The sequence below is a fragment of the Melanaphis sacchari genome, unplaced genomic scaffold (genome assembly GCF_002803265.2).
Source record: "Melanaphis sacchari strain LSU unplaced genomic scaffold, SCAv2.0 Contig4_pilon_pilon, whole genome shotgun sequence".
Lineage (NCBI taxonomy): Eukaryota > Metazoa > Arthropoda > Insecta > Hemiptera > Aphididae > Melanaphis > Melanaphis sacchari.
The window spans coordinates 3,538,211-3,564,682 of NW_020271335.1; the positions used below are offsets into that span (position 1 = coordinate 3,538,211).

General features: G+C 23.1%; 2 protein-coding genes across 2 annotated transcripts in view; one reads left to right on the top strand and one right to left on the bottom strand.

The window, feature by feature from the left end:
* Positions 1 to 599: 599 nt before the first annotated feature.
* LOC112598833 (L-xylulose reductase-like) lies at positions 600 to 6,964 on the top strand. The gene is made up of 6 exons (XM_025345466.1): positions 600 to 707; positions 2,317 to 2,529; positions 4,995 to 5,238; positions 5,971 to 6,085; positions 6,340 to 6,550; positions 6,679 to 6,964. Exons 2-6 carry the CDS (start codon positions 2,382 to 2,384, stop codon positions 6,780 to 6,782), a joined length of 822 nt encoding a protein of 273 aa, XP_025201251.1. The 5' UTR covers positions 600 to 707; positions 2,317 to 2,381; the 3' UTR covers positions 6,783 to 6,964.
* Positions 6,965 to 9,997: 3,033 nt separating this feature from the next.
* LOC112599147 (LHFPL tetraspan subfamily member 1 protein-like) overlaps positions 9,998 to 26,472 on the bottom strand; it is a 217,147-nt gene continuing 200,672 nt past the window's right edge. The window contains exons 5-6 of the mRNA XM_025345924.1: positions 15,707 to 15,805; positions 9,998 to 10,634 (exon numbers count right to left, since the gene is read on the bottom strand). Coding sequence (XP_025201709.1) covers positions 10,510 to 10,634; positions 15,707 to 15,805 — 224 coding nt within the window. The 3' untranslated portion in view covers positions 9,998 to 10,509. The remainder of the gene's footprint in view (positions 10,635 to 15,706; positions 15,806 to 26,472) is intronic.

Sequence of the window (26,472 nt, forward strand, 5' to 3'; positions counted from 1 at the left end):
ACTCATATAATATAATGCAATGGCAAAAAATATAAAAAGTTATTTTTTTAATTAAAAAAATAAACACAATATGTTTTTTTTATTCTAAATATATTTTTTCAATTGAATATTATTTATACGTAAGTACTACACAAAATACATTATATTAATTATCCTTTAAATTTAATTTTTAAATAATTTTTTTTTCATTTTTGCATATTGTATTTAATTTTGTAAAACATTTATTAAGTATATTATATTGTATGTTAAATATTTTATAATTTTGATTTACATGTGATTTGGAATTTTCAAGTATAATTTTGTATTAAACTCAATAATAGAAGTAATAATTCAACGAGTTTCTATTGTTTCTAATGTAAGATAGAAATATTTAATTTTGGTTTGTTAAAATTGATTGTAACATTCATTTCGAGTGACTAAATCTACACAGTTTATTAAATCGTTTTTAAACTTGTATTTACAACATAGTATACTTATAATACCGTATACATTTTGAGATACACTCCTCTTTCACTTTACAAACCTACATAAATTTCCCCCCACATATTTGTGACGTCATAAAGTGCTTGGCTATGCTACAATTTACGAAAAAAAAAAATAATGCTTACTATATCAGCACGCATGCGTTAGTTGAAATACGTTCGTTACTTTCTACACGCCACAAGTAGCGTTACACAGTTAATTGTTTTCAATCGGCGTTGTCGGTGGTAAGTTTTTTGTATTTTCAATTTCTTTTTTTAATGCCCTGCTTGTAGATATTTTAATAAAATAAAGACATAGCATTTATTAGTAAAATATAATTAAAGTATTATTAATTTTAATATATATTTTATACAATGTGTTCCATTTAAGTTTTAAAGAAAATATAGTTGTTATGTTATTTTATATTGTAGTCCAAATTATTTTACGTATTTTTTACAACACAATTGTTTTTATTTTATCTAATTGTTAGTTAAAATACAATAATACATTTAATTTAATATTGTTTATAAAGGTGTTTCAATATAAACATTAAAATAATATATTCGTTGTCATTACCTTTCAAACCTAGCTGTAACTGTCCACCCCTACAAAAAAAAAATTGACGCATTGTATAGAATATATAATTTTTATATGATTAAAATATAAAACCTCATAAAAAAAATTAAACGTTTAAGTAATAAAAATAAAAAGTACATAATGATCGTTTTTTTTTTTTTGTCAATTTTTACATTTTATTAATTATTATACTCTATTTTATAAAGAAACATTACATATATTCATATTATATTAATTATCAATTAAAGTTTTTTTTTTTTTGGGTAGGTTATCAACTTTTTAAATGAACCTATAGTGTGTATAGTATTATATTACTGAATGAGTTACGAAAAGTCAAATATTCATAATCAATTAAATTACATTTAAATTAACTTAACAAATTGAACTTTTAATTGTCTTATTCACCTTTAGTATAATTATCTTACGGCACTAACTAAGATTTACTGTTTGAAGCAAACTATTAATTAAAAATTTAAATACTTACACTTTTTAGCTTATCATTCTTTAAAATAATTTTTTAAGAACTCTTAAATTCATTATGGAAGCTCATTAAAATATTCACACTCTAGTAGTTTATTATATTAATAATATAAAGTGTAATATCAATATTATGACATTTATAATTTTATTTTATCAATGCTGTTAGAATTTTTGCAACTAACAATACTGTTTCATAGTAGTCTAGAATATTCTAGAATATACAAGAATATTATAGGTAATCAGTTAAGCGATGTTAAAATATAATGTAATTTCGATGTAACATATTAGTAGTTATCAATAATTATTATATCCTATGAAAAAATTATTTCAATTAAGTAAATTATTAATATAATTATGCACAAAATAATTTTATTTACGCAATATGTGTAATTAAAGTTAGATATAAACAATTATGTTGAGTATGTAAAATAATTTAAACAATTTAAAGATAAAAAAATAGATATATTTAATCACGATAAGATGTAATCAATTCATTATGGAGAATCATCATTAGTTGTTAATAAAACTGCATTGAACATTTTTATTGTTTGGTTTTACAATACGACATACTTATACACATTTGTTACAATAATTTACTTTAAAAGAATATATATATACATATCAATGATATATATACTTTAATTAAATAATGTTTCTTATTACGTTAACAATATTTAACTATTATAATATACATATAGGTATTTATCTTAATATTATATAAATAATAAAATAGACATGATTACAACTTGAATTAAATTAAAGCATTTAAAAATTTATTATGTGTTTATGTTATTACAGATAATTGTTGATAAGACTGAGACTTATTTTATTGAAGTCACTCAAATAAAAAAATTATACTCACAATGTTACGTTCCATATGCAAACTATCTCATAAAATAACTGGACAAATGACTGTCGATATTCTATCTAGGAGTATGGCTGGTCAAGCACCACAAAAAATGGAAGATTACTTCAAAGGCAAAAAGTTTATCGTCACTGGATCTTGTGCTGGTTAGTCATACAATCATGTCACAGTAAATTTTATATATTATGTTTTATCGGATATATATATTTTTAATATAGTTATTATGTATTGTATAATGCTTGAGTATTGTAAAGTACAAAATATTACATCAACAAAAATGTATGAGCGATTAACAGGCATGGACGCGTAAATAATTATGTCATAATTTGTTTTATTTATTTTAAGTTACTCTCGGATACAATGTTCATTGGGGATGTTTAAAAGAGATTTATTTATATTTTATTAGTTAAGAGGTACTTAAATTTACCAAAACATATGTAACCATTCAAATCACTAAGCTATAAGATACCATATTTTCTCAAAGTAATTTTCCAAATGTTAAGTTTATTTACCGTTAATTTTAACTTTATATAAATACCATATACTTATAGATAATTGATGAGTGTGATGCGAGATAATTTGAAATTTAGTTTTATTGATGATACAGGTACGCAACCAAATACATTGAATTAGTAAGCAAACCAAAATTTATATTGAAGTGACTAATGAAAATTGAAAAAATTATGATACCAAAAAATTAGATTTTTAACGTTTCTATCGTTAAAACTTATTTATATTGGTTATTATATATATATATTTAATTTACAAAGTAAGTTATCCTCTGAAATACTCAGCATCCTTATAAATTTTGCCTTGTCTTGTCTATTAGGAGTAGGTAACAGTTGTTATACCCGTCCTTTGAGTTTGTCCGGAAAAATGTCTACAGCATATTCGTTTAAATCATTAAAAAATAAAGCTTATGAAATAATCTTTTAAATTTAATGAATTATATATTAATATGAATTTCAATTATTTCAAATCTATAAACTTCAATGTTAATGATAATAGAAATCTATATTAACAAAATTACTTAATATATAATTATGATAAAATTATAAAATATCGTATTACATATTGTTAAGTGTAAAAATAAGATTCCTTTCAGGCTTTTGTGATTTAAATTGTTTGGTTTTATTACTTCAAAAAATATTACAATACATTTTTATAATTTTCTACATTTCATCTCAATAATTTATTGAAATTTTACTTTTATTTTTTATGCTGTGACTAACAATATTTATAATCTTACGTTCTGAAATACTAATTTAAACATTTTAATAATGCATAAATATTGATTATGGATCAATTTAATTAAATATTTATATTTTAAATAGTACCAACTGCTAAATAATATCTCCTGGTACTCTTATTATAATATATATTCACTGAAAGTGCTTATATAATAATATGAAATAGACTCAATCAGTCGATTTATGTATCAGAATATAAAGATAATTAGGTGGCTATTTTGATTCTGTTTCTGATAAATTTTAAAATTAGGCTATTATAAAAAAGAGAATATATTGTGGTTCAAAATTGCGTAGTGTAGTTCAACAAAAATTGTATGATGTACTATAAGTACCTACTTCAAATTTCAGTATCATTGCCATAACTTGTACATTATGAAAACTTAGATAAACGTTAATTATTGAACAGTTCATTGCTCTTGATATAACTCATATGTAAATTATATAGTTACATTATTAGTCTGTTTTTTATCTGGGAAAAAAACTTCGGCATTTTGAAATTCTTTATCTCTCAAAAACAGGATATGTCTTATCGAAGTAATTAACAATAAATTAAAATATTTTTTAATCTTGAATTTTTCATTTAATTTACCTGTATTGAGTGTAGTTCCATAATATCTAATTTATATTTTTTAATGTTTAAACATTTTTTATATAGATTTATAAAATATAACTATGTTAACTTATTCAAATCTAAAGTAATCATAAAATTAAAATTTATTAATCTATAAAAATTAGATTGCTTGAAATTTTTTTTATTTTGTACTACACATACAATTTTAAAATAATAATGATGAGTTTTGATGAATTACATACAAATGTAATAATTTAATGTTTAATAAAATGTAATGGAATAGGCCACTAAATTAAGGTTGAGTGACCATTAACTCAACATTGAACAATTAAACTTTAGTGATAGTTTATGTGACTCAGCATATATTTTCGTTTTCATAAAAAGTATAATCAGTGATTTATTATCAATAACTAAACATTTATAATTATACAATATATTATTGGTTTTTTTTTTAAATTTAGAGTTCTTCATATAAATTATAATACACAATGTATGTTTATAAAAATAAATTTACAATATTTGACTAAAGTTTACGTTGTATTTATAAAAAAATAACAATCATTGAGTTTATTTTTGTATACTCACATTTATTATATACTTATCATTCATTATTAATATTTAAAGTTATAATATCGATACTATGATACTACACTAAAATTTAATACTATAATTATTATGAAATCATAAGTTTTAGATTAAGTAATTCAATTGGTTTTTTTAAAGTCGATGTTAAAATTGATAAATTTACTTAATCGATGAATGATAATGAGAAAAAATTATTATTTTTTAGGTATGGGTGAAAAAATTACAGAGAGATTGATAGATTTGGGTTCATTTGTTTACGCGGTAGTAGAGAAGGAAGATGGCGCTACTAAACCGTTACCAAATACTAAACAAATATTTTGCGATGTTTCAAATTGGGATGATACGTATAAAAAAATGTACGACATTGGTCCAGTACATGGTTTGGTCAACAACGCCGGCGTAGCTGTTATAGAGCCATTTTTCGATGTCACCGAACACGGTTGGGATAAGTTAGTAAAATTTTAATTTATGTCAATATTATATTCACTTGAATAATATAGATAAGATTAGTCGATGAGAAAGTTTTCTAAATATTTAGATTAGAAATAAAATTGTACAATTTTTGATCAAAATTTTTAGAAAAATATGGGTATAATTTAAAATACTTTTAAAAAATAAGATTTTTTTGACAAAAACTTAACTTGTTAGAATGGTTTCACCTTTAAAAATCCAAATGTCTTAAATCATAAAAATAAATAAATAAAATGATTTTATTACGTTTCAAAACCAATTAATCTTTTAACTAATAATATATAATTTTTAATAATTCAATATATTAAACAAATTAATGAAAGTAGAGTACTTTGAACTAGCAATTAATCATAATCATAATTATGATCACGCATGGAAATAAAAATGATATTGAATTGAACAGTTTATTGAAAATTAATTACTGGTCTGATAAAAGTATTTAGAATTTTAAGAGTAAAATTTGAATTCTGAATTTGCAAAGAAAATTTTTTTATCAAATTCTTAGAACTTAAAATTAACATTGTACAAGCTAATATAGTATTGTATTATACTATAATAAAATTATTATGAACTACAATACACTCGATTAGTTTAAAATGTAAGTTAGATTTTTCTAAAAAAAAAAAAATTTTGTCAAATAATTTTTAATAGAATAAATAAGTAACGTAAATAATTGTGTAGTTCAAATAAACAAAGTATTTTTTGTTCAGGACTTTAAATATAAACGCAAGAGCCTTAGTGAGAATAAGTCAGGCAGTGGCAAAAAACATGATTGATGCCGGTATCAAAGGATCTATTGTAAATATATCTTCGACAATTTCAACGGTAAGTTATAATATTTGTGACAGAAAAAAAAATTAGTAGTATTAAGAGTTTTGTGTTTTGTATATAAATCAGCTGTTTGCGTTATGTACGTTTGTACGTTAAAAAAAAAAAAAAAAAACAAAAAAAATTACAAATTAAACACTCTTCACAACAGCCAGGTTAGGTGATGTTAGTTGGTCGTGTCGCAATAATATAATAATTACAATAAATTATACGGCGTAATTTACATTTTATTTGTTTTTAACTTTTTATAGAGAGCTATACCTGATCATACGACTTATTGTGCATCTAAAGGAGCCGTGAATCAAATAACTAGAACAATGGCAATCGAATTGGGTAAATACGGTATCCGTACCAATAACGTTAATCCAACTGTGGTGTTGACCCGCATGGGTAAAATCGCATGGTCAGATCCAGAAAAATCGGGTCCGATAATGAAACGAATCCCACTGGGCAGATTTGCAGGTATGTGTGTAACGCAATTTAACGAGTGTGTTGAAACAAAAACGAATTTCGATGCGCACCCTTAAACGACGAACATTTGCATAATATTACTCATGATATTCAATCTTGTTTTTCTATTTTACTTTTAGAAACTGACGATATTGCCAACGCTGTGATTTTCATGCTCAGTGACTACTCCACTATGGTAAATGGAACAGCCCTCGTTGTCGACGGCGGATTTTTGGCCGGATAAACAAATTCTCTATGAAACAAAGATATAAAAGAATTCACTAGTTCAATGTAAACAAATATACTTTGTTTTATATGTATTATTCCAAGACGAACTATTTAAATAATAATAATATGTTATTTAATATTTAATGTAATAGCAAATGAAGTATTACTGTAAATATAAGGAAAGTACATACATACGTATGCAATAAATTTTCATACTTTTGACCTACTTATGATTCCTTTTTGATATCCAAAGTATAGAAATTAGATCCAATTTGTTACCATCATAATCCTCCCGCAGAGTTGAAAATTTTTATTATAAAATATGCTTTCAGGCACAAACATTTAAAGTTTAAAAACACTCAACGTTGTTGAGCTAATTCATTAATTGCTCCACTTAAAATCAAAAGCTAAAAACAATTTAAATATCGATAAAAGATAAGTGTGTAAAATATTAAATGGTAATAGACTAGATTTATGAGTAAATACAGATGTAAAGAATGAAAGCAGGGTCATAAACATGGTAGTTTTACAAGATAAAGAGTCATGTTGAGCAATAAATTATTAACAGGAAATGCAAACTACTTCAAAAAACATGATTATATTTATTTTAATTGAACTGATTATTTTAGTATTTAACAATTTTAAAAAATTCGTGTACTTGTATTATAATTATTAATTATTGAATTAGTGACACGATTTGTGGATACCTTATATAGTTATATGTAGTGACCTATAGAGTTTTATGTTCTATTCAATGTTTCTAACTTAAAGGATTTCATTAACCCTCCATCAGACCATCAATCACCTATTTAGTTCTGACGATCGACATAAGTGAACAGAAAATACCTGTGATACATTCCCACGTATAGCATATATTTCTAACATCATAAGTGAAATGAAACACTACCATCTCAGTAAGATAACCAACCTATAAGATATCTACTGTATTTGTAGTCTTGAATAAATTGTATATTTGCAAATATATGTTTTATGTACATAGTCTTAACTATTATTCACAATTTTTTGACGTATGTCGATTAACAATTTAAAAATAAATTCACGAATTTTGATAACTTCGAATAACTAGGTACTTCAGAAGTATTAGTTAATACACTTTTTAAATTAACCTACTAGTTCATAGAAACCCCATAAAGCACTTTGAGTTTAATTATATGTATTTTTAACATCTGAACAATAAAAATATATTATTCGTTAGCTTTGCATAATTAGTTAATTTTTGTTAATTAAATAATTTAAATATATTTAACACATTGTACTTCATTTCATATATTTGAATACGATTAATAATAATAATAATAACACAAATATTAATACTGAATATATATTTTTAACTTGATTTTATATATAATAATATGTTAAATTAAAATACAAATTCTTTGATTTTGTTTCTTCAAAAAAAAAAAAAAAAATAAAATAAAAATATTATTTATAATACTACTACCTTGAAAAATAATAAACAAAACAAAATGTAAACATCTTTCATAAACTCTAATTGTTGAGTAGGTACTTAGGTATGTAGTATTTACAATGTGTACCTGATACTTATATCAGTAATTTAAATATTACTTATTATATTATTGTAAGTAATTATTATAACAATGGTTATGTTTGTGTATATTTAATAAATAGTATGTGACTCGTAAATTTTATTTTATGAGACTGAAGATCATTGTATTATATTATAATAAATATATAATACGTTTTAACGAATAATAATAGTGTAAATAATTATGATCAATATTAATTTTGTGCTTATCCGGTTCATCGTAAAACTTCGCATATAAGAAAGGATCCAATAATAGCTTAAATATTAATTTATTCTGTACAATAAATTTTAATTTAAAAAAAAAAATATATATATATATAAATTTCTAAGGCTATTAAAATGCTCTCACAATTTATTTATAAGTCATTGTTTAATTATTTAGATTAAAAAATAATAATAATGATAATAAATACAATCTATTACATATTTTATGAGTTATATGAGTTATAACTTATAAGTAATTAATAACCACAATATTAAACAATGAAAAACAGCTTGTGTTAGTTATACAACTCAGAATTATTAAATCGAAAATTGTGTGTTTATTTTAAATAAATTATTTTGAGTAAACTTACTGTAACACATTTTAATAAATTGCAGTTAAATCTATGATATATACAAGAAAAAAAAATATATATAGATATAATATTGATTAAACAGTACAAGTAATTATATAATAATAATAATAACATTTCAATAATAACTTCTGCACTATTAGATGTTCATATTGCAGGGTAACCGTTTAGAATGTTTTATATTAAATTTAACTATTGGTTCAAATTATCAACATTTTCTAATTTTGGTAAATATAGGTAGTCTAATTCTAATAATGCAATATATCATTTAATATAAAAAACACACACACAAAAAAAAAAAAAAAAAAAAAATAAATACAAATAATACAAATTCAAATGAAATATTTAAATTTTTAATAACAGTTATTTACATAACAATAATATACATAATACACCTATTATTATATCGCAGTCATAATGCCATTCTTGGTTGTCAATCTCTATTTTCTGTACAATAACTGACCGAAAGAATACTTAAGTATAAAAACACGGTTTATGTTTAAGACTGTTTTAATTTAAGTTGAATGAATACTATTGTTACTATTAAATTCAATGACATGTAATATCTACACAATACAATACTTACAGTAATTTTTCACAGAATAGGACAATATCATAATAATGACATATAATTGTATGTATGCAATAATATTCCTCGTATCATGGAGTTAACGTCAATTGGTCGTCTGAAATTGGTCGTTTGGTAAATTGGTTGTTAGATAAACTGGTCGAAGTATATTTTCGTTGCAAAACATGAATATTGATTTAAAAACGCTATAATATATAGGTAAAAATTGACAATAATCATTATTATACATTTTGTGATAATAAGTTGAATAACAGCATGTACACATTTAAACTGTCAGGCTAAACCGTCTGAAAATGGTCCAATATTGTACTGGAACAGAATTTCCTAGAAAACGGAAGTTATATAATGACACCACTGAGAAGATAAATAAAATATATGAAACATTTAATAAAAGAACATAAATTGATGAATATATATCAGAGATCGCTCATAACTTATAATACTTTTCATACATATTATTTCTTATAACTTAAATTTTCACGTATATTACTACAAATTATTTTAAGAAAAATTACGGTAAAATATTATTTTTATTACTAATATATACTAATTGTATATTTATAGATTCATTTTCTAAATGATCAATTTACCAAACGACTAATTTCAGACGACCAAATTCATACGACCAATTGACTGTACCCCCATATTATGTTGATGCGAAATAGGCAGAAAAATAGGATAAAAATAGGTGATGATCAATATTCATTTCAATGTTCAGTAATAATTATTATCGAACAATAACACTTACCTATCATAACCATATCATAAGTATCTGTTGGTTTTTGATTTTTAACAAATACGAAATGCGATATAATACAGTTTAATATTATTATTGTTTCAGAGTTTACAATGAGCGATAATGGTTGGTTTGAATTGTGTTTCGTTGTCGTCATCGTCGTCGTCGTTGTTACGGAGATTTGCGACGTGCGTTTCATGTGCGACAGAAATAATGGCCAGCGGCATATCCTGGGTCATGTGCGGATGAGGATGCTGTGGCCTGAGCGTGCACTCATCAGATGGAACGAAATGAACTGCCCGGGCTGTCGCGGGACGAGTAGAAGCTCAGGTAAAAGCACAACAAGAGTAGCGCCACCGAAGAACCCAACATGTACACGGACCACGACAGATGACACGTTCCTTTGAATAAACAAACGAAAAATAATAATTACAAGTAGGATTATATCCGCGTTACAAGGAACATTGGATGTTTCAAGTACGACGTGCGACGATTACATTATAAATAGGTAATATTGAATTAAGTTTAAACAATACTTCGCTCTATTTCTATCTCACTTCTTCTGCAACGGTTCGAGTGAAAATCGTCGCGTGCCTACCGTATCAGTGGTAGAATAATACCATTATAGGACTTTAATCATATTATATTTGAACACGCTGTTTATAATATATTGTTGTAAGGGTGTACGGTTATCCGGCTATTTACGTGTAATCAGTCCCGTTTCTGGAATGAAAGGAGTGGGCTAGGCCCCGGGCTTGGCGCTTTTTACTTGAATTTGGGGTCTCACGTTAAAAAAAAAAAAAAAAAAGGTAAAGTCAGTTTCAGATGTAATATTATTTCAAAAATTTAAAATGTTATGTTTCATGTAGAAGTTACCAGGAATTTCTTAAAAATAAAGCAGCGAATATACTTTACTATGTATTAAGTTAATAACTATCACGGTGAAAAGCCAAGGAGAACAGTAATACTTTCAGGAAACCCTAGGGCTTTTTTTGTTCCATGCTCATAGCTACTTATACTCTTAATTTGATTCTTGGAGATATAATATTGTCCATCTTATCAGTTGATATGATTTTTTTATGTATTTTAAAGAAACTATTTATTCTGTTTCCATCGCAAGATAAAAAATTTATCTGAAGCTTATTTATATTTTAAATCAATTAATATATTATGCATGGTAAAATAATAAGTATTTTAAAGATGCTTATGTAAGTATAAATCTATGTTAAGCTTGTCAATTATTTTCGTACCAAGCCTCACAATTATGTTCGTTTTATTTATTTTCTTGTAAATTCTAAGGGTGGTCATGCGTATAATTTCTAGTCCTTTGATACAATATTGTTTTAAGTTTTTGAGCAGATCAAAGTGGTTATTCAATAGTTTTTATCCTTTTATATAAACTGTGTATAGTTATAAATGGTTTTTGAGATGGTAGAAATATTTTAAGACTTTTATATGAAACACGAATTTGATTGCATGATGTGAAATGTTTTTGGATTTATTAAAATGTTAAAAATGATGTCGTTTATATTTTCAGAAAATATTTACAAATTTAAGTGTATGGCATGAGAAAAAAATATTGTAGCTAAAGAAAATTTTAAATTAAACCATATTTACACAGTATAATGATAACTGTTCTCTTTAAATTTTTATAATATTCGTATGTCTATAAGTTTTAGTACAAAAATATAAAATCACTTTACTATTTTCTATTGTGACAGCGAAAAATAAATTTTAATATAAATTTAAAAAAATATGCATTTTTTTCTTTCAGAATTTACATTTTAATGTAATGTAAATTATGTATATTATAATGTATTAGTTAATTAAATTACCAAGTATATTTATAATAAATATGTTATGAATAAGTTAATATCAGCTATAAAAAATATTTATTAGTTTAGTTTATTAATAAACTTAAAGGGAAAATGCTATAAGCGTTATTGACAGCAATGTACACTGCATCAAGTACATTTTACAAATTAATTATGGAGGTGACTATAATGAAGTATTCATTATTGAAAACGCAAAATATTTTTAAAATATTTTATTAACATTTTAATTTTAATTAGTAATTATCGACCTGCTGGCTAAGTGTAAAAATCAGTTGAATATTTTCATAAAATATACCAAGATACTTTTTACTTAAAATTAATGAATTTCATTTTTTTTTAATGTGTACAATATATATATATAAAATAAAATAAAATAAAATTTTTAATTATAATCTATATATAATTATAATTATATTTCATAATATGTATGCAATTTTAAAAAATAATAGTTATTTAAGTATAACTCATGTAAGTTTATTTTAACTTTTACACAACAACTACATTATATTATTTTATAGTTGAATACAATAACTCGTATTACGGATAATTATTAGTGTATTTTGATTGAATTGATAATCATTATAGTATAATACATATTTGATAATATTATTAAAATTTTGTGCATATAATAAACCTAACTATATATTATAATATTTTACTATATATTCAATTATATTTATTCTGTATACATTTCATGATTTGTTTCAAATAGTAATACTATGAGAAGCAATACCCTAGAGGTATGCGTATTTGATGTATTTGATCAATGATATTCGAGGATACTAAGATTGGTTATTTCTATATCAAATATATAAATTGAATTAATTTAACGCTTATGTATTATGGGATACGTTATAAAATGTACATTTCAAATTTAATTTTATTTATATTTACATTTGTAACCTAAATAGAATATTTGACTAATAAATATACGAATCGTAGTATGTATGAACTAGTTAACTATTAACTATGATATTTCAAAAAAAATCAAAGTATTACTTTATTGTTTATGTTAAATAAATTCCAATAGTTTATTAATTAATATTGAAGCAAATTTAGACTATAAGTAATCATATTTTTAAACTCGATGATATAATTATTATAAGCTGAAAATAATATATAAAAACTGTGCATGTACATAATCTGATTGTATATACGAAGAAAGTCATAGGTGTAAAATATAGAACAATGCTCCATGTGATAATAGGTAACTCTACTTGAAATGTAGCTCTACTTAATATTATAAGCCCATTTAAATATTTAATATTGTAGTTTATTTTTTTTGGGTAAAACTAGAGAAGTTAAAAAATAATAAGAAAAAAAAAGTAAAAAATAGATTTATATAATATTATAAAAGTATACATAACAATATAACATAGTATCAACATAAACATTATTCCATTTCTCTCATAATTTAAAAAATAAAAGTGCATATTTTAAGTAGGTATTATAGGAAAAATAGCAACATAGGTCATTGAGATTGAAAAGGTTTTGTAAACTTTTTGTTTAGTTTCCATACGGTAATAAAATCATGTAGTTATTTTAAATTAACAAATTAAAATTCCTTAGTTTTTGAAGATATGAAATCAACTGCAGATGTAATGAACGAATAATAGATACATATATTTGTATATGCATAGGGATTTTTGATATTTTTAAATTAGAAATGCAATCTTAATAAACACTTATGATAATAAAACATAATGTTTAAACATTATGTTTTATGATATAAAACATAATTCATTTTTTTTTTGAATTTGTAGGACATTATCGAATTACTCTTTGATTTTGTTGAACTTTATTTTTTCCAGTATTGTTTTTTTTTTAAATTTTCAATTATACCCCAACTACACAGTACAGTTCCATGATGGTGGGTTTTTTCCTATACTAAGCAATATGTAACTTGCAAGCTGTGAAAAAACTTATAAATAGTTTGAATAGGTGACGGCGTCTTTAGAAATTGAAGTTTATCATGATGAGTTATGTTTATATGTCTTACCACAGAATTGGTTTCGTTAACCTAACTAAAAATAAATGCAATTAATGACGGTAATGGTTGGTATGTACCTCAAGTCTTTCTATATTCGATGACAAAATGCATTGGTAATTTTAAGATTGAGATTTATGATATTAATATTATAATATGTAATAACTACTATGAGATATCAAAAGTAGAATAAGTGCTAACTTTTATATAAAAAAAAAAAAAAAAAAGAAAAGCTGAGTCTAATATTATACAGGTACGATTTTACTTTGAATCTTGATTAAAAAAACGTATTTACAATAAATATTTTATAGTTAACTATTTACTAGAAATATGAAAATATTTTAAATATTAAACTTTGTATGAGAATGAAGACTAATTTGACAATGTATACATTATGGACATTATGATCACACTACTATCACCATTTTCAAAACAACGATTTTCTTAGACTATGTAATATATAATATTTATATTTATACTATAGCTATATGCCTATATAAACGTGAATAAAATTCACATTATTTTACCGATTGAAAATTATATTAAATTGTTATAACATAATATTTTTTTATAAATATGAGTACAAATGGTCCAATTTTTAATGTGATAATTTGTATTTATTTATTTTTTTATAGGTTAATTTAATTATTTGTATTTATCTATAGACTATACTTCATCATTTATTATTCTATTGATAAAATACCATTGATAGGGTCTACAGTTGTGAAAGTCTGTATAAGATCAAAAATTAACAGTCATTTTAAATTTGTTTGTTATTCTTTGTATCGTTTTTAAATTAAATTATATTGATTTTATAATGGCTTCGAAATTAAATGTCATTGTAAAAGGTATTTAAAACTGATGGAGTTAAGAGATAAATGGTAAAAAAAGACTATAGTTTAACGTTGTTAAAGATGTTAAGAATTAAATTGTACAGTTTAAGATAATATCATTCATGTTAAAAATTGTAATTAAAATTTAAATACAAATCAATGTAGTTATTCTTAGTTAAATTTTAACTTTAATCGGTTTTAAAATTTTAAAGTATGAAATTTTAGAGGTAATAAACAACAAATTAAAATACATAATGCTATAGTTATAAAATTCTAGTTTAAAATTTATCAAATCCTGGTGACAATACATACATTAAATATAATATTATATATTTGTGACTAAAACATGTATACAATAATTTTAAATTATTATTTTTTTTTTTTTTTAATTATATTTTAACAGATTTATTTCTGTGTAGTTAATAAAAAAAAAAAAAAACTGCTGCTCTATTTATTTAATTATATTCTAGTTCAAATCGTTAAAAAGAATCAATCACGATTATTCTGAAATAGACGTTATTATTTATGTCATCTATATCATCTCTACAAGATTTCTTGCCAATAATAATAATAAATAATTTTCTTAGTCTCGTAAATATATTTTATGAAAACATATTTTATTACCAATTCATACTGAGAAAATTTAATTAAGTCTGGGAATTAAATATCTCCTTTTAAATAAAACAGGCTTAATACACGCAAAATAGATAAGTGAATATTGTACAAGTGCTAAAATTGTAGAGCGCATATTATAATATTGTAAAATTTGAGAATGGCTATATTTTACATCAATGTAATTTGAGATAACGTACTCTTACCTAGTTTATATGGTCCAGATATGTTCCCACAGGACTCTTTCACTTCTCTATTATCCCAGCCAATCGGATAAATAGCACCACCACTACTCACGAGAGCCGCTGAAAAAAAAAACATTATCAATTATAATTAATTGACAATTGCGTCAATATAAAAACTTAATTTAGTGGATAAATATATGTATAAAAAGTAAAATTAACATAGTTATAAAATATAAATTGATTAATAAGCTTATAAATTCACTAATAAATAAATTATTAATTTAGAAATTAGAATAAGGTTTAATAAAAAATTAAAAAAATTGGTTAAATTTCTTTGTTGTATAGTGAATTTTGAGAGAACTTTTTGTCACTATGTAGTTCATTGTATTGGAAGTGTAATATTTTTAACAGAAACGATGAGTTAGTCTTTATTTCAAAGAATTTTTTTTTCATTAGTAAAATAGCATATCGCAAATAATTTTTACCAAAATCATTGTATATATTTTATGTATAATTGTTATCAACAGTTAAAAGTCAGTACTGTAAGATACCTATAAAAATGACATGAATAGGTTAGTAATATAAATAGCTTAAATATTTTAAAAATGTTGTTGTGTATACAAAATTATAATACATCTAGTGTAAAAAAATTTAACTACTACAAAATAACTAAAATATTTAGAAAACAAAATTGTTATTTTTCGTTTAAAATATCTACGACAAAGTGTGTATAATAATTATGTATGTTTGATATTTTAAAATTGCTATAAAAAAACTTCCTAGGAACTTTTAATACATTTTCAAGCATTTTAATTTAGACAAAAATGTTAACATAATAAATCGAAAAAAGTTAAAAATTATAAATATTTATAAATAGCTTAAAAATATTCAAAGTATTAAATAAATATATAATTTCTAGTAAAAAATATTATGATAGTTTCAAGTATTTTTGTTGAAAATATTTTCATTATTGATGTTTGAAATATTTTTCTAGTTAAAAAGTGTCTCTAGACACAAAAAGAAAAATATAAAAACATAAATAATAGTAAAAATGATAATCTTGGATTCATTTGAACCGTATTTACTTATTAGTGAACACATCAATGTATCATACGTAATATAAATAATTAGATTGATATAATAACTATTGAATTTAGTATATAATTACGTGGTTAATTTATGTCAATCTCTATTAGGCTTATATTATTTTTAAATTAATGAACTATAATTAAAAATTCAAACGCATATTTGTGATCATAGCAAAATGTTTGCATTTGACAGTTCAATGCAAATACATTATTATAAGATGATAAAAATAAAAAAAGACATTTAAAACAAAAAAAAAACCTCAAAACAACTAGTGTAGTATATAAATTAGCAATTAATTAAAATCATCTGTAATTTTCAAATTTATAAATATGTTAATTTAAATTAGCATTTCAGTTATTAGATACCGTGGGATAATTATTATAATTCAAATGAATAATGACACAGTTCATTAGAGTTTGACGATTAGACTATTCGTTTGAAGTTACAACACTGTAATGAAAAAGAGTTGCTTTATAATATTATAATGTAATCAAATTTAATATTCTTTTGAACCTACACATTATACCGACAAGACATTTTCCTTGTATAATGCATAATGTATATATTTTTTTAATTTTTCACTAAAAAACTTAAGTATAATATTCATATATTTTCAAATAGTTTTGTGCATATATAAAAATATTAAATAATCGTTAAATGGAGCAACACTTCTACTAAAACATGATTTCAAATTCATATAAAATACAATATTTTAAAAACATTGAATACTCTTAGTTGTTTAAATTCTTGGCAAAAATAATACTTATGACAAATTCAAAATGTATTAAGTAATTAATAATACAGTTGTAAAGATAAAAAACAATTGCTATAGGATTAAGGTATTAGGTACCTACACCTTCCTGAAATATTACAAATTATATGTTATAAATCTACTAATTAATTTATCATAAATTTGTTTATTTTATGAGTGTATTTAATACGATTTTTGAGAACAAAATGTACCAGAAATATTTATACAGCGATATACTAATATTATCTGCTAATACATATAAGTACACTTCATTGACCTCTTATCGTGATCGTTGATTGTTGCTATGAAATGACTAGACAAGAACAAGGACTAGCTGATAAGGTTTTGGGTGGAACCCAAGAGACATTGACTATAGTGCAAATTCTAATAATATATTTTCCATTCAGATCGCATAAATCCAACTAATAGAGTATTGCGACCACGTAGTTCTAGCTGGTACTATTCATATCCCGTCTGTTTATGCACACAGTGTGGTTCATCTCCTCGGGCTGGAGTATGATATTTAAACTGAAATGCTTTCCAGTTTTAGATATTATTCACAAATTGAATATATAATTTTATGGCAATTAGTATTCATCCACACACACACACACACACATACACACACGCTGTGTATTTTTAGACGAGGATTTACAACTCTCATCTTGAGTGTAAAAAATAATAATAAAATGCAACTACAAACATTTGTCGTGCTATTATAATGTACCTATATACGTTTATAAAAGTGGATATTATATTGTATTATGGTTTATATTTCAAGTTTGTGTTAAATTTGAAAACAAGTAATAAATAATAAATTAATATTTTGATATTACACAAATGAACGAAATACGAGTCTATATAGCCAATAGCCATATTATATTTCGCGTCCTCTGTGGGTTTTTTTTTTTATATCAGACCCTCCTCTAGTCAAAACTAAATCATCACACTTGACTTAAAAGATGTCCATTGATTGTTCCAATTGTGTTAATTGTCATTTCCAATCAACATCGAAATTACCATATAGGTAGCTACGATATTATTAATTGCATGGTGGTCAAACAATGGGGGGAAATAATAGCCCATGTACATCGACCTTAACCGCCTTTGAACCGTTTGTATTGTCTGTCATGTAATACGTGAACATTGTTTATGGATGAATAAACAGAATATACACATTAGAGCTAAAAGTAAAACTGTATACGAAATTATAATCCATAATCATTGATAAAATGTTGCAAAAAGCCAATTGAAATTGACAAAACTTTCAATATATTATGATTAATTGGCTACAAAGTTATTACAAAAATAATGAAATTGGCCAAATAATCGTTATTTTAGAAATAATATTATTAATGTGTACTACAATGTACTTTTTCTTATGTAACTTATGCATTTTTGTGTTCACTTAAACTGAACGATTGAGAGTTGGTTAATAATAATAGCTAAAAAAAATACAATATATTTACTTTACTTATCACATAAGTATTTAATTCATTTATTATTTTTATTGAAAGATATGTATTTCTAATGCATTAAGACGGATAGAAAACGCTTTATGACTATTTACTTAATATTTTTTTTTGCACTTACAATAAATTGCATTAATAAAAAACATATTTAATTTTAATGAACGATAGCCAACATTATTTTAAATGTATTATTTCTTCTGATTTTCAACTTATAAGTGGAGTCTTGATTTTTTTATTTTACATATAATTTAATAAAAATTACATTTATATTTTAAATAATTCAATTTCAAAAATAACGAAAGATAATATTAACGTTGACAGATGATACGTAGTAGACGGATATGGCTAAAAATGGTTTCACGTTAATACAATACATAATAATAAATTATAGTTTGCAATACTCTAATATATTAAGCTCAAAAATTTTGTACTTGAGCTTGACACGTCTGGTAAAAGCAGAACGCTAATGTAGGGCATATTTGGTCGTTTTAACATATTTTGTTTATTGTATCATATTATCTAGTTAACATTCCTTTAGAAATAATGATATATGCCATTGGGCGTTACCCTTTTTGGTAAAAATGTACTGTTACTTTTTCAGCCAAAATGTACCCTTCTCTTTTCTACCAGTACAATTTTCTTTAAAATTTAAAATTATAAAGTATAAACTGAGATTATTAATTAAATTAATATTATATCCAACATTAACAACTTAGGTTTAAATATTTATTTCTAAAAACCAACTTACTATAAATTAAATTAGCCTTGCCTTAAAAAGTATAAAAATAGTAAAATTTGTTAAACAAAAATTAGTTTTTAATTTGACTAAGGTTATAATATTATGTTAAAATATTTTGTTAAAAATACTTTTATTTCATGATTTTTTTAACACATTAACTTCTTGTCAAACAAATATTGTATAATTATAAAAAATGAAATTTAATTTTAATTGTTCACATATTCATGAATATATTATATACTTAATTAAAACTCACATTTATAGATATAATCAAATTTATAAAAAAAATTTAAGTTCAACAGTTACTATAATTTTTAATATTTAAGAAGTAATGAAAGAAAAGTAGATTAAAAATAGTGCCCATATCACTATACTATTTACCAAAATATAACGGTTATAGCATCGGTATACCGAAAATTATTAGACTTAGTTTACTGATTAGTAATTATTTTCCGATGTCTGAAAGTCTACATTATGATGTTGCTTTATTGGTTTAATTAATTTTTTATAAGTATGTTAATGTGAAAAATGTGAAAATATCAAACTTTTTTTTTTTTAAGTAGCTTTAATGGTAGATATTGGATATATTACTATACCATCTCATGCTAACGCTGTTTTTATTTGCAATTTAATTTCATCATGAATCGTGTTATATTATACAGTGAATAGTTTATTATATTATACTACTCAGTACTCACGTATTATTATAACTGTTATTATTCGTACATACGAGTAGAATAAAATGCATGTACCTAAATACGATTTTATAGATAAATTAGTACGTATATTGTTTAGTTAACATTTACCACTAAGAATATTATAAATGCAAATATACTGTTGAATATTCCACACTTGTGCGTTTATTGTTATAATAGCTTAGAACATTCAATTTAACAACTGTAAAAGATGATAAAAAATATCTAGGAACGTATGTTTGTAATTATATGTTTTGTTCGACTGATTTAGTTATGCTTTATTGTCAATTTTAATTTACAATTACTCTAAAAAAAAATACTAAATGTTATATCCATTTTTAATTTTTGTAATGAATATTATAATTATATTAAGGACCCAGACATTTTACCTGTATGCATGTTTATATATATTTTACTAAATTCGATCATTATACGTCATAGTCTAAAAATCAGAGACATATTATAATATATTTATTGTATAAGTATTACAATATATTATATCAAAATTATATTATATTTTCATTGTAATAATAAGCATAGTAATGCCTTTAGATACTTACTAATATAGTTTAAAATAATATTCTATTATATAATATACAAATGTATATTCATATTTTAATAATAATTTAATTGTTTTATAATATTTAGTACTTTATACTCAGCTTAGGCTTAGCTGCTATAACATAGATTATAATAAAAATTAACTTTTTATAATTCTTTTAAATAAAATTTTTCATACTATAGAAATATAAACTATAAATATATATACAATGATATGTTGAACAATCAATGAAACAATGCTGTAGCATATTTTATTTTTTTTTATTAATACAATTAAAATTGCATAGCTTCATAGGCCATTAACTTTTTTATGTTTAATATAATTTTTTTTTATTTTTAATCAAGCATATTATTAATTATTACTATAAATTAATATTTTTCAAGAATATTGAAATATTTTAATCATTTATCTTGATCTTTGTGTCACATACTATTTGTAATTTTTAGTAATGTCCAATACATTTTAAGTAATCTATCAATTTCATGTGCATAAATATATGTGCGCACATTTGGAAATACTTGGAACATACATTTTCGGTACTTAGTTATAGCTTAGTATACATATAATTAATCATTAAATGCAATAGACACTATAACAGCTTTACAAGAATAACTACTTTAAAATAATTATCTATTTGAAATATTCTCAACATTTACTATAACTGTGTCTAAACTATTTAAAGGAGGATTGAGATTAATTTTATTAAAAAAAAAATTAAAATCATATAAACAAATGAAAGAAAAAAAATGACTTGGAGTTCTTGACTGATTAGAAAATAAATTGATCTATGATTATGGTATGACAAAATTTTCAAAAACATTATTATTTTTTCATAACCCAGAAAATAAATTAAAAATAACTTTTATGATAATAATTATTGTTTTTAAAATGCGATAATAATAACAGTTCAGATATTATGTAACAATGTATCAAAATATTGATATACTTTTATATTACTGTCGTTACTTGAGTGACCTTAATAAAGTAATGGCTTACGAAATGTTTATAAACTTTACTTTTTTTTTAATCATTCATTTTTCAAGTAAACGTTTACAGTTTCAGTTGTATATTCCAATACTTAAGTAATATAAATTTAACTTTTTATAATAGAATAATTGTATACCTTTAAATGTCGTTTAACGTGTTCCATATTATGATTTAAATTAAACGTTGTTATGAAACCTTCAATGTTTTAACACGTAATAACTAGGTAAAAGAAATTCAATTATACTGAGGTTTGTCCTTTATCGCTACGTTTCTAAGATTCTGAGGCAAGGGAATATCCTATTGAAGATTTGGTGTATTGTTAGCAATTTCCGGTTTAAAGCCACTTTAGACAGGATTGTTGAATAACAATATTTTCACTAAGTCTATGGTGAATTTATTAAATATTCATAGCAAGTAATTAAATAAAGGATGCTTTGGACATCATACAACGTCAAGTTATTGATTATATTAACAGTTTACTCATCTATCCTCTATTACTATTAGAATAACTCTACAGCATATAATTAGTAGAAAATTCTTAAACTTACAGGATTTAGGACATCTTAGCGTTGCCATTTTGGCATAAACTTTTTTTGGTGTAGGAGTAAGACTATTTTGGTGTATATTTAACAATATTGTTTATAATAATAATATATTATATAAATTATTGTAAAACATTTTATTTTATCATGCATGATGATATAAAATGTATATTAACTATGAAAATAGCCTAATATGCCTGTATATTTGTTGTCTGCACGAGTATAACGATCAGTTATAAAATTGTCAAAAAGCATAATAACTAATTAGTTGTAATCGACAATGACCTAAGTAAAATTCATCCGCAATTGAGTATTATTCACCAATATTTTGATGCCAACAGACGACTAAACCTATAAATTGGTGTACAACATCCAAAATTATGTAATTTATTACCAACTTAAGAAAGGTTTAGTCAAAATGTGATATATTTTATCAACATAGGTTTGTTAGATATAGTTTTTAAAAAAAGAAAAAAAACAATCATTGATGTCAACAAAAAAAAATTTTAAATTGTTGAAGAACATACAATATTGAACAACCGCAACATATTTATTTTTAAGGGGTATAACTCAAAATATAATTTATTTATAAGTAATTTTATTTTTTTTTATTTATATTCATAAAACTACTAAAGTCAATTAAAAATTAAAAATTAAATTTTATTTATATTAATTACATTTATCATTAAAATTTAAAATATTTTTAATTTAAACGCTAAAATATTCTTTTGTTAAAATAGTCTTACGCCAAAATAATCAAATGCCAAAATAGTTCACGTCAAAGTGACCACGCTTAAACGTCCGGGTCCAGACATTACAGCATTCATCTACAACCACATACATGTAATTATTATTTATTATTTTATATATCCGACTAGCAAATGATGTGCTATACTCCAAACAATTGTGAGAAATTGTACAGTGCTATTGTGCTATTTATGTGTATACATTTGAATGCATTATTTTCATTCATAATTTTTTTTTAAATATTAATTTTACGATTTTTTTACTATCTTTGTTATATTTTCAAGTTCTGTATTTAATTTGTTGTTTAATTACAAAAATATCTTATAAATTACAAAATTTTCATGTTCATATTGTATATAAAAAAAAATTAAATTGTATTTATAATGGGAATATAAAGATATGAGTCATAAATATAAAAAAAACATTAGCAATATAAAATTATTTTCGGGAAAAAGAAATTAGATAAAAATAATAAACCCTTTTCTATAGTTTAAAACTTTTAATTTAAATTTTACATAATTTTCACGATGTAACCAATCTATTTTAAACTTTAAAATAAATAATTTATAAGCAAATATATATATATTATATTATATGCGTCAATAATATTCAATTGAAGTGACATATTAAACACACTAAACCAGGCGTGCCCAATATTTTTCAAGTCGCAGGCCATATTCGAAATTTATATTTATACTGTGAGCCGTATACACTTTACGGTTTTTTTTTTTTTGTTTTGTTTTATTACAATCAAATTTACAATAGATATATTAAATCTATATTCTATAACTCTATATTATATCTATTATATATTGTATTTTATATAATATTATCTTTATTCACTTATCGAATTTATGATTCTAATCGTGTGTATTTAGGCTTTAAAGAACTGAAAATTTGAATATTTCCACGCTTGTTGCTAAAACACAGATTTAATACATTTTTATAAGACCCTTCCTGATGATTTTTCAAAAATAAAAGAATTATCAATGCGTATATTTAAATTAATTGGTTCTACTTATATTTGCGAACAAACCATTTTACGCATGAATTACGCAAAATGTACAGAAAGCTGAAAGATCTCGTTTGACTGATAAACACTTATACTTCTTTTTAGGAATTTGTGTTATACATCTCACTCCTAATATTGAAAGATTGATTAAAGAAAATCAAGCCCAAATTTCATACTAATTTATTTTCAATAATATTCTGAAATCCATACTTTTTTATATTAAAATTAAAAAACTTATTAAAACACAATTTTTTTTTTTAACTATAATTTTTAGTTTTTTCTACACGTATACAAATTTTTGATTTTTATAAAATGGTCACAGGCTGATTAGAATACTATCGTGGATTGGGTACGCTTGAACTAAACTGTATGTCATTTTTGTTTTTCATTGTTCTCTATTATACTAGGTAGATTATCTATGGCACGGTGTATAGGTACAGAAGTGTCACATATTTATCCGTTGATATATAGGCGTATTGATATGATATAAGCCAAGCTTTATTTAAACGCAAAACTATTATTTGAATTTTGAAGGATGAATAAAAACTAAAGCTATGCATAATACTATACGATTTCCCAGTACAATTTTCTGGAAAATTTTTGAAAATAATTTATGTTTTTTCACTATTTTTTTTTTTTTAACTAATTTATATTAAGTTTTGAGCTAATTACGTTATAAAAAGCATAATGTAATTTATTAATATATATTTATTTTTTTTTAATGAAATGTTTCAAATTTGAACAATGTTACGAGACATTTTTAAAATCTGAGTGGTTCAAAAACAATACATACAACGTTTGTTTAGATGTAATGTATTTATAATACGTATAAAATATTATTGTACAGTTATTTTATTTTCATCGAATTTATTCTATTTCATATTTTATTTACAGTTAATTTTAAATTCATGATAAATATGTCATATCTATGATAGAAAGTAAAACTATACTATTTTACCAATTACCAGTAAACAAAAGAAACAAAACTGTAGCTATTTTAAATTTCAAATTATATTAATTGTTTTAACAAATTTAGAAGAAAATTATCATAGAGTTTATGTATACAATAACTATATAATAATTACTTCATTAAAAATTATTTATATCTCTTATAAATATATTTTTTATAGTGATATATTATGATATTGATACATATCAAATTAATATAACATTAATATTTTAAACTTACATACACAATTGATAACAAAAGGGATAACTCATTACACGATACAAAAAAAAAAAATTATTATTTAGATTAATAGTGTGAGTAATTCGGAAAACTGTACAAATATATATATTTGGTTATAATTTACTGTCTAATGAACTACTAATTTTGTATATAACACAATTATATAACATTTTTATACTTTGTAATACATAAACACCTATGTACGTTAATTAATTTTCACATTATGAGTTATAAAAACTTGAAAAATATATTTTTTTTACTATTTCTCAAGCTATATTTCATACATTTTTTAACTAATTGTTTATACGATGGTATCAGTTATTCAAACAAATATTTATTTCAACTTCAGAGCACCTCTGTGTACTTATTTAGAACACGGGAATTAATACAATATTTGGTTAACACGTATACATGTTTATATAGTAAGGTCGTATGCATACCAAATTAATATTTAACTATTTAAGTTACAAAAGTAGGTAGGAAATTAGCTCGTTCAAGTACCTACAACTCTTATATGCACACAAATACGGTGCGTCTGTCAGTATATAACTTGCATTCAAATAGATCAAAACGATGGATGGATATTTGTAGATTTGCAAATTTGTCTTATAATGTTTTCTCATTAAAACTTGAATAAATATAATACTAAATAAATTAACTATAGTTATACTTATGGTTTACAAAAAACTAATACAGAATTTTTAATCTTGGTGTATAAAGACAAAAACAGTTTATGAGAATTGATAATTATTAAAATTTAAAAGTTAAGTCTTTTTGAATATAGAATACCGTTTGGGATAGGTATAACACTTATTTGAGTATAACATTTTGGTCCGTGTACGTATCTATTATTCAAAATAATGTAAGATAATAATACTATATAATATTTAACCATTTATTGTATACAAGCATACATCCGATGTACGTTTTAGCATTTTAATCGAAATATTTATAATTAATGAAGTATTTTGTATTAACGGTAAGCGCCGTATTAAAGTGTCG